This window comes from Colius striatus, chromosome 1 (assembly GCF_028858725.1).
Source record: "Colius striatus isolate bColStr4 chromosome 1, bColStr4.1.hap1, whole genome shotgun sequence".
NCBI lineage: Eukaryota > Metazoa > Chordata > Aves > Coliiformes > Coliidae > Colius > Colius striatus.
Window position 1 is genome coordinate 21,183,236 of NC_084759.1, and position 15,542 is coordinate 21,198,777.

The 15,542-nt window shown below is 41.8% G+C and overlaps 1 protein-coding gene across 5 annotated transcripts in view; it reads right to left on the reverse strand.

The window, feature by feature from the left end:
- Window positions 1–15,542, reverse strand: part of FLT1 (fms related receptor tyrosine kinase 1) — a 144,327-nt gene that overhangs the window by 71,579 nt on the left and 57,206 nt on the right. For all 5 annotated transcript variants that reach the window (XM_061993172.1, XM_061993188.1, XM_061993162.1 and 2 more), the window contains exons 12-13: window positions 9,238–9,346; window positions 96–386 (exon numbers count right to left, since the gene is read on the reverse strand). In XM_061993172.1, the coding sequence (XP_061849156.1) occupies window positions 96–386; window positions 9,238–9,346 (400 nt within the window). The remainder of the gene's footprint in view (window positions 1–95; window positions 387–9,237; window positions 9,347–15,542) is intronic.

Below are 15,542 nucleotides of genomic sequence, written 5' to 3' on the forward strand. Positions count from 1 at the left end.
TTAATGTTTTACATTGCTTTGTGTTGTACAATCATTCCTTGTGCTTTTATATTTGAGGATCCGAGAGTAAACAGCCTTTTTGTTGCAGTGCTCACCTCTGATTGTAACGTCTTTCTTTTGAAGCACTTCTTTCCCTGTGTATATGTTCCTTGCTCGGCAGGCATAAGTGCCCGAGTGGGCCAGGGAAACGTTCTTGATGGTCAAAGTGAGGGTGATGGAGTACTCCTTGTTGAGAGACCTTTTTGCTTTCGTTTGATTGTTGACCGTCCTCGGTAAAATCCAAGCAATGTCTTTGTACAGGAACTTGTTGGCTGAACAGGACAATATCAAATTCTCTCCTTCGATGGGCATTTTTTCCAAACTAATGTGGAATCCACTTGGTACGTCTGTCAGAAAACAAGAACACTTTTGAGTTTATACGAAACGAATGAGCCAAAATTAACACTGCATATATTTTGCCCTCTATCAGGAAGCCTTTGAACTAACCAATGTCATCGTCTTCCTGCTGAAGTCTCTAATCTTTCCTTTCATATGTTAGGCTCCAGCTATTCTTACCATTTGTCCTGGAGCTATGAGACACTTGGGCTCAGACATCAGTTGGTGTAAACTGAAGTCTCTCTTGTAAGTAAAGAGTTTGTATGAACGTTATGCCAAGTTAAGACAGACTTGGGCAAAGTACCAAAAGCAGAATTGTTTAAAGGCAGCACTGTGGGACTATGAAAAAAGATGAAAATTCTGATCTCAGCTCCAGCTTGTGAACTGCATGAGAGAAAAAGAATCTCAAGAGGATATCAGAAAAATATAGCAGCTCTTCATGCTTGGTTATATTCTTTTCTTGTTATTCAGAAGTATTCAGACTAACTATGTCTATTTCTTAAAAATGCCTCAAATCCTGAGTATCATAGAACCATTTAGTTTGGGAAAAGCCTTTATGATCATCGAGTCCAACTGTTAACCAACCTAGCACTGCCAAGTCCACCACTAAATCATTCATTCCCCTAAGCACCACATCTACATGTCTTCTAAGTACCTCCAGGGGTGATGACTCCACCACTTGCCTGGGCAGCCTGTGCCTGTGCTTGACAACTCTTTTGGTGAAGATAACTTTGCTAATATCTAACGTAACTGAACCTGGGATTACATGTCTCAGATTTCCCTTGGAACAGATCTATTTATGCTCCATGCATTTAAAGTGTGTCAGCCACCCAAGAGGAAAGCTAACACAGCATCCGCTATGTGTGGGCAGCACTCTATTCAAGCTGCTTGACATTAAACACAGGTGAGGAGTGTTTCCACCTGAGAGCAATCAAGGATCATTGCACTAACCATTTAACTAAGTGTAAATATGACTGAAGTTTTCAAAAGGATTTTTCCTATCAGATAGCTCAGGCAGGAATAGTTTAGTCAATAATGTAAAAAGTTACACTTGAAAAAGTCACATTTTCAGCTCATTGTAATGTTAATGCATCTTCCTCTACCTGGGGAGCATCAAAGCAGTGCCGACTGCCTCTGGGCTGCCTCCACCTGGGGCTCATCCCTCCAGCCAGGGAGAGTTACACCACTGACCTCAGTGAAAGTGGAAGCAAGTTCCTGAGAGAAAGCACTTCCAAGCTTTACTCCTAGAGTGCAGCCTCTCTTGGTTTATTTGTAGCCAATATTCTGATAAAGTAATTTCCTTCTTCTCAGTCAAGTGACATTGACTTTGGCCATTTTCAATTGTTCTTTCACTGCTGATCGCTACGGCACTTGGCTGTGAACTTGACTCAAAATCGTAAGAATGGTTTTGTCTTTTGTAAGGGAGAATGATGCCTTCCTTTCTTGTCTCTTAGAGCATGATCAGCTCAACACTATCATTCAGTTCCATGATTACCAATGCTGCTTCAGGTTTAATGTCACATCAGCAGGGACACATAAAGAACAGTTCTCCAATGAACAATATCCCATATCTTATTTGAGTACTCTCTTTCCTTGATTGGCAAATCCATCTGAAAGCACCTTCCTAAATCCCCACAATGCAAAATGAGCTGCCTTACCTCCCTAGGGAGACCAAAAACATGACTTGCTCACTCCTGCCTTTCAAGCACAGTTCTGCCTATTGAAAGTCTCCCATCAGTTGTTCCCCTTCCTCTTTTCCACACTTATCAGTGCTAAACACAGGTGAAACAAGCTCCTCTAAGTCCTGGATTGAAATTTCCTCTGATAGGGAGAGATCTGATTTCTCTTGGTTGAACTCACGCCCTTGCAGTGGGAGCAAAGTGTGTGCCTGTCATCAGCTGTAGTTCAGGTGTGTAGTGCAAGCATCAATCTAATGGAGGCCATGACGCTAACATTTTAGACTGGATATTACAGCCTGTCTGTTGACTTGATCCTCTCACATTTCATTGTGTTTCTTTTTTTTAAACTCTCTTCAGCAAACAAAAACTATAAGAAAACTCTTATATTTAGCAAACTCATCTATGACTGCCTATCACCAGCATAATTTTTTATATGTAAGAGTGGACAGTGGCAGATTCTGATCTCAGTTAGGAACACGGTGACTGGAAGTGCTGCTATGAAGAAACCTTTCCTTATATGGGGTACATCATATTTAAACTAAGCCATAAAAATGTAAATATCTACTTGAATATAGTTGTTTTGTGCATGGGCAAATTTACAGCCCATAGATTTCCACATGCACCTCCACCCATCACCTTAAGATAAGTTCCAGATCCAGATCCGGATCCAGATCCAGAGGTCCTGATCCCTCTTGCTTAGTTAGGAAGACGTCCTACGTGACCAGCTTAGGCTTAGATGCCTAACTTTAAGGGTTATGTTAGATGAAGTGAATCCTATGCTTGATTTTGTTAAAAGGCACTGAATACAGACACACAGTCTGTGAGATGTACTCACAGCACATCTCAAATGGTTCTGGTATGTGCTGGGAAAGCCAGAGAATGGGTCTGAAACACTGCCGATTTTTTACTTTTGCGGATACCAAAACTCAGTAAAAGATAGGAAGAGGCAAGCAAAACTCTTAGGATGAAACTAAAGGTCACGTGGGACTGAGGCAAATGAACTATTTTTAACGTAAAAGAACAGTGTGCCAACAGAATAATATTGTTACAATTAGGTTCACGTTGTGTCTTCTGGGAAGAAAGGCTATTTTCTGAATAAATCCAGGTACAAAAGCAAAATTCACAGGATTCCAAAAGAATCATTTGTTTAAAGGCTACAAGACCCCTAATATATGACACCTCTCACCAATTGTTACAGGCTCCGGCTACCTAAATAACGTGGCTGGGAATAATGTAAAAGGGTTTTATTTACTTTAGTGATTTGAAGCTTCCTGTGGAAATAGCTCCCAGGTTTCCTGATGGAAGATTTTGTTTATCTTTGCCAAGCACCATCAGGAATCTCAAAATAAAATGCACTTAGTGACATTGGGAAACCAGGGAGATAAGGCAGAGCTGTTCCTGTTTCACCCTCTGTAATTGCAAACACACCCATGGGCCTGCTGTGTGCCAGCAAAACAGCCCAAAATGTAGGGAAAGGGGCAAGCTGAAGGGAAGGGGGTACCACAGTCACATTTGGCATAAAGGTGTTGTTACAGAGACTGTTTCTGTATCAGTGAGCAGAAGAGCTTTCAGAAATTACATTGTTTTTACATAAGGCTCACAGCTACTTTTACACTCTGAACAAAAGTTTGTTTTTAGAAAAAAGTGAGTATGACAATACCCTCAAAATGCCTGCACCTGCCAGAGGCCACAGGAAAAGAAGACTACTTCAGATCCCATGGACTTCATGTCCTATACCCTTCAGGTACAGCGTATGGAATGATACCACCCTCAGACCTCCCAGAAACACACACACAAGTTCCACTTCAAGCCCAGAAATAATGAGATTTACAATTAAGGGCTTTTTCTTTCTGGGTACTCTCTGCTATACCTTCTTGCACTTAACTTCCTTACATCTGACTTTCTCTGAAGTGGTGGGACGTGCCACCACCAAACTAGGATTGCTTTGTCTCTGTCTTCCCTCTACCTTCCCTTTCTATAGGCTTTTGCCTATAGAAAAGAGACTCCTCACACCACTACAGCTGCCTCATTGGAGCACATGCATTTTGTCATCCTCAGGACAAGGCCAGAAGGAGATTGCTTCCAAAGAAAAGGACTCTTGCTGTTCAGGACATGGTTTTTCTCCATCAGCCCTTTCTGCTTGTTCCTTTCACAGAGGGCAGTAGATCCTTTTCCTACAAGAGATCATCTTCTGCTTAGATACTTCTTTTGGTTTTAGACCCTTAATTTTCATGATTCAGGCTGTCTTCATATGGCGCCAGCAGACCCAACAACATAAGATAAACTAGCCCCAAGCTGTCATACAAGACTTGAAATATTGGTTTTGGACTCATCAGAAGGAAATACTTTCTAGTGTCCTGTTCACATTCGTCAGCATTTAGGGATCTCATTTTTCTATTCCCTCAGTGTGTGTTCTCAACAAATGCTGGGCACGTTCGTTTCATTGACATGAAACATAGGCTGTTATCCAGACACAGGAGTTCACTTCTCAGTCTGGTGGAGGGGAATTAAGTTTACACCACACACACCCAACGAATGCACTATGGGTGCAAACTAGAAGAATGAGCCAAACTTCATTTTTGTGATATCAAAACAACAGTACTGTTTAAGCTGCCTTCAAGGTGTGCAACTGAATATCAGCAGATGATCAGGACTTTCCATGTTATACAATTGAAATGCTCAACTGTAGGAACTGAAAAGAGTTCAACTTCTCCACTCTATATAGAAAGTTTGCCAATCATCAAGATATTAAGAATTTCCAAGCCATAATAAAGCTGCCGCTCCTCTTTCTGAACATCAGCCAGTGTAAGAGTCTTCAAAGGAAAGCCATAATATTCTGTGTGTTCCCATGCAAGTTTTGATATCAAGAAGGATTTCCTTCTTTCCTTGGTCAAGATCTAAGAATGTGAGCTCTAAGTAGAGATGTCACTGCGCTAAAATACCTGAAACCACCATGAAAACTTTGAAAGGGAGATTTGGATACAGCAAATAGGGCCCATCAAAATAGAGTTTTATTTAGCTTCGGGATCTTTCATACAGCATTTTGAAGAGCCAGAGAAGGCCACATTCAGCATCTTGCACACTAGAAGTGCAACAGCCTCAGTGAGTGACTCTCAGAGGCTGCTCAGTGACTTTTTAAGTCTCCAGATAAAGATGAGAACACAGCACCACTGGCAAGTTAATTTATGGAGAATTAGGCGTTGTTTAGTTTTCTGTCCAGACAGACACAATGTAATGATAGAGACAAAAGCAAAACTGTGACTTGAGAGCAGAGACAGCAGTTATCTTCAAGGCTGGCAACTGTTCTTGTCAAATCCATTAATAGAACATGAAGATATTCTTCTTATTTCAGTATCTTAACCAACAACCTACCTACCTGTCACTTAATCCACTTCTCATGCTTGTTACCAAATTTCTGTCTTCATAGATAATTGGCATTTTCTAAATGTGGAAGTGTACTATGATACAAAGCTTTAAATCTGTAGACACCCACAAGCAAGGTCTACAAGGAGAAATTGTACCAGCAGCACACAGCGGATACTGCAGAAAGAAACAATGAGCACTGTTGGTAAGCACCCATCTGTTGTGCTGACAGGGAGTCACAAGAGGCATGCTGCCTCCCAGGAGCTAAGGTCTGAGATGTTCCTGAGAGAGTGCCACAACTTGCCAAGAGGCTACTGACAATTGCTACTCTTTCATGTGGTCACAAATGCCACCACAATACAGAATCTGGATAGAATCAAGGCTGGAAAGCCCTGGAAATGCAAGCATTGGTACTCAACTTACCTTTTCTTCCATTTTACCAGTTAAAGGAAAGCTATGTTAAGAGTTAGCCAGAATTAGACATGTAATGCAAACAAACTTCTGGCGTTGTGGCTGGTGCTGTCATGAGAGTTTTGGCTTTTATCACAACAGGACACTCTTTGATGACTACAGCCTATTAAGGAGGGATGGGATCCACCTGTCTAGAAGAGGCAAGGGAATCTCTGGCAGCAGGCAAACCAACTTGGTGAGTCAGGTTTTCATCTGAAGGGTTTGAGAGACAGGGTCCAAAGTGGCGATGCTCATGCCATTGCAACCAACTAGGGAATAAGCCAGGCCAACCAGAGTAGTGACTGTATGGTTTGAAGGGACATTTAGAGATCATCTAGTCTAACCCCCCTGCAGAAGCAGGGTCACCTAGATCAGGTCACACAGGAACATGTCCAGGCAGGTTTTAAAGACCTCCAGAGAAAGAGACTCCACATCGTCCTTGGGCAGCCTGAGCCAGGGCTCCCTCACCCTCACAGTAAAATAATTTTGTCTTATGTTTAAATGCAACTTTTTGTGTTCCAGCTTCATCCCATTACCCTTGTCCTGTTGCTAGATACAACAGAAAAAAAAAAAAGTGATGCTCCAACCTCCTGACACACATCATTTAGATATTTCTAAATATTAAGGAGATCCTCTCTCAGTCTTCTCTTCTCCAGACTAAACAGCCTCAGGTCCCTCAGCCTTCCCTTATCAGGAAGATGCTCCAGTCCCCTGATCATCTTGGTGACTCTATGCTGGACTCTCTCCAGCAGTTCTCTTTCCCTCTTGAGATGGGGAGCCCAGAACTGGACACAGGACTCCAGATGAGGCCTCACTAGGGCAGAGTCAAGGGAGAGGAGAACCTTCCTCAACCTGCTGGCCACACCGTTCTTGAAGTTCCTTATCTGTCTCCCAAGATAAGAACCAGAAGACCAACCACCTCAAGTGTACGCATACCTATGCATGCAGCTTGGGGAATAAACAAGAAGAACTGGAGCTCTGTGCCCAGTCAGAAAGTTATGATATCACAGGAATAACTAAAACAAGGTGAGACAATTCATATGACTGGAGAATTGCAATGGATGGCTATAGGTTCTTTTGTAAAGACAGGAGGGGAAGAAGAGGAGAAGGAGTTGTGTTCTATGTTAAGGAGAACCTTGAATATATAGAAGTCAGCTACAGTGATCGTGGAAACCCTAATGAATACTTCTGGGTCAAGATCAGAGGGATTGTCTCCATGGTGTCTACTGATCTTACAGCAGACATCTGCTACTGACCGCCAAATCAAGACAATAAGGCCAATGAAGCAGTATTTGGGTCACTTAAGCATGCTTTGGGTCAACAGAACTTGGTTTGTATGGGTGACTTCAACTACTCAGACATTTGTTGGAAGAACAACATGGCAGCTCCCGTGTCATCCACCAAGGTCCTGGAATGTGTAGAGGACTGCTTCCTCACACAAATGTTAGATATGCCAACCAGGAATGAGGTAGTGCTGGACTTGCTACTCACAAACCAAGAAAATCAGCTTTGTAGTATCATGGATAGTGATAGTCTTGGCTGCAGTGATGACAATATTGTGGAGTTTGGGATCCTGCTGAGCACACTGAAGGTCAGTACTCAGACAAAGGGTTTAGATTTTAGAAGACCAAACTTCAGCTCATTTAGAGCTTAGTTGGGAGGAATTCCATGGGAAGCTTCCATGGAATTAAAGGAACTAGTTAAGTTCTGAGAGTTCTTCAGGAATACTCTCCAGGAAGCACAAAAACTGTTCATCCACTTTAAAGGTAGGGGAAGTAGGTGGAACAAGAGCCTCCCTTGGTTTAACTGTGACCTTCTGAGTCTGCTCAAAATCAGAAGAGAAGCATATGAGAGATGGAAAAGCATACGAATATTTATGAAGAACTACAAGATTATTTCTAGGGTGTGCAAGTTATTCCTGGGGAGATTCTGATTGGGCACAAGAGGAAAAAATTTCACAATAACAATCACCCGTTGACATAATCTTTCCAGGGAAGTGGTGGATTCCTCATCATTGGACACTTGAAGATTCATCTGGACAGGGTGTTGAGTCATCTTGTCTTGACTGAGCTTTTGCCAAGAAAGGCTGGAAAAGATGATCTTTGAGGTCTCTTCAAACCTGATATTCCGTGATTTTATTTCTACTAGAGCTAGTCAGAATATTTTAAAAATATCAATTTTGGTCCACAAAATGGGAGGATGGACCTTTTTCAAAGAAGTTCTCCCCCTTTTTCTTAACCAAATCTAGTGAGTTTGTGTCTACTACCTTTTTATATCTCTCAGTACAGTAACAGAATATGTTTCACTAATATCACTCATCAAAATAATAAGCAAGAGATTGGGAACAAAGAACAGATAAGAGAAAGCAAAACTTGAAAGAGATACATTAAAATTATTTTCAGCTTCAAGACTATTATTTTGGGATTAAAAATAACACAATATTTTAAACTTTTATGTCTTTCCTCATATTTCCAAATGAATTGCATTTCTTTAATGACCTACTGTGAAACTTGTCATCTAAGTGCTCTACGAACTACCACTTTGTAAACAAAGCCAAAATGAAATCTTTTGCCAAAAACCAAATCCTTTGTAATGGCACATGCAGACATTATGCTGCTAAATCATGAAGTACTCTCAAAAACTCATTGTGGGCTTTTTTTTTTTTTTTTCAGTAATTCCTGAAGTCAAACATTTAATTTTTTTTTCTGAACCCGAAAACATCTAAACACATCTAGTAATGAAAAATAACTGGCAGTATGTTCACATGTGCAGCTAACACACTCAAATGACATTCAAGGTTGTCTTTCTCAGAAGAGGGAAAAAAGCACTGCAGTTTGTACCCTGCCACCTTTCTACCTACAAGTTGCCACAGCCCCTGAGAGCCATCAGGGGCTGCTCAGGTATCCCAAACAATCCTCCTCTGGCACCATGTAGCCTGCAGACACTGGCACTGCTCTGGAGATTGTGTTGTAAGGCATCCCAGTAGGCAGCAGGATGTAGCTGTAGAGACCATCAATGTCACACATGACACTGGTTTACTGACATATGAAAATACAGTAAAATTTCATGTATGGGATCATAGCAGACTAGGTGATTTAACACAGGAAATACAAGTTGTTATATCTGTGAGCCATTTGTGCAATGCTGGATATTTGATGGAGGGATGAGTCATTCACCAGATTTGGTGTCCTTAGAAATTTAGACCAGCTGTTGTGAAAATTCCTTCTAGGATCACATAAAAACATGTTATGAGTTTACAAGTGCACAGATTACAACAATTCTCAAACTGTGGTATATATCAAAGCCACAACAACCTCACAGTTCATCACCCCATGGTGATGAAACCCATTTGGCTCTACTGGGGCCTTACCTGTTACAATAAAGCTGACATTTCTTTCGGCTTTTCCCACTTTGTTGGATGCCACACAGCTGTAGATTCCAGAAGACTTGGCTTCAGCTACAACGAGAGTGCTAGCAGTCTGTGAAAGAAAGAAGAGGTTCAGCTCTTGTTGAGTCAGGAACTCAGGAAGCTTCCCTTCTCTTTTTTGTTGATAGTCCCATGATCCACGCTCTCCATTTGTTTAACAACTGGCACCACTGGAGCTATTTAAAGGAGATGTCACCATATACACTTTTGGAAAGAGTGGAAGAATAACAGGAAACAAGTTCCTTGGGTGACTCTTCCATTATCAGCCCCATCATAACCAAAAATCTTTGAATGTGTCTTTCAGATTGATTTATCTCTTGCTGCTGATGTAATGATAAGCTACACATGAAGCACAACACAATGTGCTTCACACAAAGAGACAGGCAGCCTGCAGGGGAGTCAGACTGCAAAGGGAATAGGTGAGAAGTGCCTCAGGCAATTAAATAACGCTGGGAAGGAAAAAAAGTATCTCCATTTGACACTAAATGCATTTGATTTCTTTTTCATTTCTCACATACGTGTCAGGTGAGAAAGGACAGGGGCAAAAGAGATGTTTACTCATCCTCTTTTGGACTGTCTCCTCTTCCTGGACTTAATATTTGTATTATTAAATAATAACATGTCAATTTTCTTTACACTATATTCTACCACCGTCTTAATAGTTTCAGCACACCAAATATTTTCACAAAGTGAAAAGACTTGAAAGATAAGACCTTGGAAGGCCAGGGCCCAACAACACCTGATGCGCCTTTAGAAAAATAAACCCCATTTTTAATAACAAGAGTTAGACCTTTATAGTGATGGGAAGCCACAGTCTAATGGTTTGGATGCTAAATGAAAGAAGAAATTCATGTAGAAACAACTGAAGTGTCATTCTGATACGGAGTTGAGACATGGGGCATGCTCATGGAGCTCCGCAGTGGGATAAGCTCTCACAAACAACCTGGTAACTTCTGTCTTTCTGTTTCCATATTATTTCTTCTGTAAAACATTCTTTAGCTGGAGTTACAGGCAGAGCTGGGAAAGTGACAAAAGGAAACTGTGTGGCCACAGAATCCCGTTGTTTGGAATTATTTGGCTTTTCTAAAAACCTTCAAAATCATTTTTGTGCAATTAATACATTCTTTGAAGTCTGCCCGAATGTTGGAGCCCAGAAACAAGCACAAGACAGTGAGTCAGTAATAAATAAGGACCAGTTATCTACATTTCAACATAAACACTGGCTGAACATTTGCACTGCTTCAATGTCTCCTCACAGACTTCATGGCTATCCCCAAACTCCTTGTTGAAGCCCTAAATAGTGGTTTCCCAAAACACTCTGCAGTAGAAGAAGTCTATTGCTTTCCTACCATTCAAGCAAACACAGTAGAGTCATTCAATTGGCGTTATTTGTTCTAGAAAACTGCCTCGTGGTAAATTCAAGACTGCAAGTGATGCTAACAGCACCTCTACCCTGCTAAGCCGTCTTAATGGTCAGCTACCTGTCTGCTAACAAACTACATCTCATTTTTAGCCATAATTTTTCCAACCTACCTTTTTGGCCCCCTGTGAGATGAAAGAGGCTCGGTACCACCAGATAGATAATTACAGCCCTTTAAAAAAATCATCCTGTTTTGCTAAATTCAGTAAGTTGACCTCTGCAAATTCCTAATTATAAAGCATGGGTCCAGCCCTGTCTGTATTTTGTCATTCTCTTTGAATTCTTTCCAGTTTTTAAACATAATTTTGTAAAGTATGGACACAGGGCCCAGCACTAGGATTCCTTCAGACATTTTATCAACACTAACTCAAAATAGAAGGAAGTCCCATAACATCTGCCAGAGAGCTAATGTGGGTGGTTACATGCTGCTTCTACCATGCCAGACTTTCCAATCCAAAATTAGCCCTTTTTTTTTGTTAGTTGGTATTACTTTGTAGCAACTTTCTCAAGTAGGAATGGTGACCTAAAGTGCACAGTAAAGGTGAATAAAGCTCTTACTCTCTGACTCCAGAACATCCTTCTTTATTTTACTATACCCAGAGCAAGAGCACTTCTGAACCTGAAAAACACATGTCAATTATTTATCTCACAACATTTCCAGTGGCCTGGAAATGTTTTGGTGGTATAAAACCAGATTTTTTTTCCTGATATTACCAGGTATTATTTTTTAATGAAAAATTTTGCATCCTATCTGTGTTTTATTGATTCAGCTCACTATGACGTGATTACTACTTTTATCACACTAAGTATAGCACATACAGTTACGTTAAAACAGCATGACTCCAGTTACTGACCAGAGTTCTTAAAGAGTATGCCTTTTCTTGCATGTTATGGCCCTAGAGATCATTCCTCAGCACTGAAATTCAGCGATGTAAAGCGTTAGCTTTTCCCCAACTCTGTTTCGGTTTTGACCAACTGGCACTACCCAAATACTCCTCTAGCGTGGGACAAGGATCATTTTCAACAGTCAACTTCCATGCAACCAACATCTTTTGGAGGGCAAGGGAAAGAAACGTTATGAACACAGGCCTTAGTGCTAGAGAGCAGTCATTGGTATGTTTACTTGACTAAGGCAGTGTCCCATAGTGTCTAGGAAAAAGCAAGACTGTCTTTGCAACAGATCAGAATATTTTAGAGACAACACGTCTCTGCATAAATCTTTCAGCTTATAAATTAGTCATAAGGATAAGATAACATCTCTTTAAATAGTTTGTGAGCCCTCCAGTGGTGCAGTCTGTGTTCTGCATTGTGGATGCCAGCCAAAACCTACCAGTGAAGTGGTGTGTACAAAACTAAGCCTGGCACATTGTTGTTTGTTGAGCAGTTATGGCTGTCTGAGATCAGTCTGTGCTGTATGGTTCCTCTGTGCAGCTATTACCGCAAGAGGAGCAAGAGAAATAGCTCTCACAGCCTTGTATCATCAGAGATACAACAGTTTCGGGCCATGGCATAAACACACTCCATTCAGAGACTGCTGTCCTAACTTCTCAAAACAGCCCACATATTTAAAATCAAAATGCTGCCTTTTCAACACTGAGCAGGTTAGTACAAGTATGCCAAATATTGTTGACTCCTTCCTAGTTTTGATTTTAAGATGATGTATTTGTTGAAAAAATGAAATAAATGAAAACATGCTCTCCTCACCTCCTTGGATTTATCTTTGGCTAAAGGAAAATTAAAGGAAGAAACATATTGAAAAACTGTCAGCACACCATTGGATTAGTCTGCTTATATCAAAGACATATGAACTGCATGCCTCCCATGTTGGCAATGGATATCAGTGCAAAACATCTGAACAACACACTTCACCTTCAGGATTGCCACAGAAAAAACATCAAAATATCTTCAATAGCATGACGTGAATACGCATAGGAGACCATCCTCTTCCCCCCTGGGGTCTGACAAGCAAGTAACTGCTTTTTAGCAAGCAGAGCTGCAGTTTCCATCTGCATCCCATGTTGTTCTGCTCAAACAGGCCATGGGACTGAACAGGGCCAGCTGACTCATGAGGAGGTCGTACTACAGACAGCTCTGCCACAAGCACCCCTGCTTTCCTTCCCAGGGCCAGAGGCAGAGCAAGGCAGCACTCAGTTCACGCACCCAGGGAAGGGATCAGTTTCAGAAGATGGAGGGAGACACAGCTCAGCAGAGGCAGGTGCCAAATTCTGCTGGTTTTAATCTCACCAAGAGCTCAGCTCAGCTGGCACCTCCCAGCCATCTGCTTAGAAGTGTTGACAGTGATTCTAGTAGCACGGAGGAAGGCCCCAGGAGAAGTAACAATGTGCTGAAAGAGAGGCAAGCTTCACTCCCACTTCTATCTTTAGCCTGGCTTCCTAGGAAGATCACACTGTCTGTCTGTCCATCTGTCAGTATCCTCTCCTCCCTAACACATCCAGTAATTTTTCAACCCATTGCCCAATTTCAACTAAAACTGAGAGACCACTCACAGCTCATAAGATCCCTTGTATTTCATGAAAACCAGCTGTTGGGTAAAGGAGAAAGATCAGTGAGCTAAATAGCTTTCTGTTCTGCTTTGGGTTCCAGATGGCCCAGCAGCACAGATGTACTTGGTCAGACAGCTGGCACGTGTAGGGACTGAGAACAGACACAACTCATGCTTCCTCATCTCAGCAGTAATGAGGGGACATGGCATACAGCTAGAGGTTTAGGGCTTGGCATGGAAGATGCAGGAGAGATGGATCTGCATGGGTCACACTTTATTGGTCACGTCCAAGAAGTACTGACTCTTCTGACAATCTAACACTCCATCTTTATGTTGCACAGTCAGAGCTTTCAATATGACAGCCAGCACACGCCAGGCTGACCAATCATTGCCAGACAAATCAGAAATGGACAAGGATGTGCTTACATTTGGTATTGTAGAACTCCGTTACAGGGCCATTACTTTCCATTTTCCCTGAAGTCAAGTGGCTTTGTCACTCACAATGTATGGGACCACTGAAAACTTGTGGCAGAACATTTCAGGCTCTGAAGAATGTGGCTCTAGTAGGTTATTTCCCAAAATAAGGGAGTTTTGCCCCAGTTCTTCTGACTTTTCTCTGTACTCAACTGCCCTCCTGTCTACTGTTTCCTTCCCCTGGATTTATCATCCTTTCTTCTTGGGCAACGCTTCCTACTCTTTCTCATCTGAACTTGCCTTCTTAGCACTGTTCTGTGCATGTTCTGTGCATTCTCTATGCTCAGGATCTTTGCCCTCCTCTCCTGCAGATCCCCATCACTTGTACTGCTGTACAAGGAGCACTGCCTCCTTCTTTCAAAACTGTTGATAAACCAGTGTGTGCTGGCACACACGGGAGAGAACACATGGCTGATACGTATGCACCGATCCCAACAAATACATCAGCTCTTTGTACCTCATTATTGCATCTCGTTCACAGGCTGATGTTTTAATGAAAACTGATGATGCTAAGAATCACAATAATCAGTATTAGCCCTGAGTTACACATAGCAGTTAGCTTTAGCTGGGAACACTGAGAAATGATGGGTTTTAGCAGCTGAATGACATGCGAGTGTCTGTGACCCGTTTGCATAAGTCTAAGAATAACCCAGCTTTGTAAGAAGTCACTGAAATGTCCAACAAAATAATAACGAAAACTTTGGGTGGGGGAATCAAATCACTTCAAGAGTTGTCTTGTGATTAAGTATTATGGCTTACGTTACAAAGTTCTTCCATTATACCACTTGAGTTTCTCAATGTCTGTTTAGAGAGGCTTCAACGGAAATGTTACTAAAACACCGTTGTCACTGTTTCTCTGTCACCAGAAGAAAAATGGAGCACAGGCTTCCTGCATTATTTTAACCATACAGACATGGTGTTTGAGGGTTTTCTGACTTTAAAAATATCCTTGTGGCTACCTTGGTAGCCACAGACAACCAACCAACCAATTAACCTACCACAGCCATAAACCAAACTGGAGGGACTCGGATTTTGCACATACAGGAAATGGGTGGAACTGGCACAATGTCTTTAACCAAGGTGAAAACAGCCACCTTGATTGCCAAAAGAAACCTTTTGATGAGTCCTTGTTCATCTCTTCCCTTGGTTACAAAAATCTCATCCTGCGGTCACCCCCATTTCTCCTTTCATGCTAACCCAAATGTCCAACTTTTTGAGTTTCTTCATCCATTTCCTACTACTTTGTCTCCTATGTCTTTGTTGTTTCCCATGAGCTTTGAGATTGTTTTTACCATGCTTGCTATGCATGGATGTGGGAGTAAGGGTAGACACTGTTTAGATAGCAGGACTCCATCGATGTCAGCCTCAGAGAGCTGTTCATAGCTGTTTGCAGTAGCAGAACTGTTCACAGTAGTAGTCCATCAGAGCCAGACATTTGTGATGACGTGCTGCATTCAGTGAGCTCAGCGCTATTAACAGTCTTACAATACCCCAGCAGATGAGGAAGGATTTTGTATGAACTGTGTCCCCTTGAGCTTGCTCTGGAAGAGCAAGAATGATTCTTGGACTGCAAAGACTGAAAAGCTATAGACTCCCATGAAAAAAGAATTAAAAAATCCTGGATGCTCTAGAGCAGCTGTGTGTGCACAAATCATGCAACTCACAGCTTGGCCAGGAACTCAGGCTCAGAGAGCATTTTCTACGTACAATAGCAATACAGCTGTGCTTGGAAAGCTATGGGAGAGCAGCAGAAATCAAGAAACCTTAGAAAAGCTGTGAAAAAGCTGAGCAAAGGCATTGTTTCACAAACCTCCCCTTCCCCATAGGGACCAGGAGGAGTAAAGCAATGCA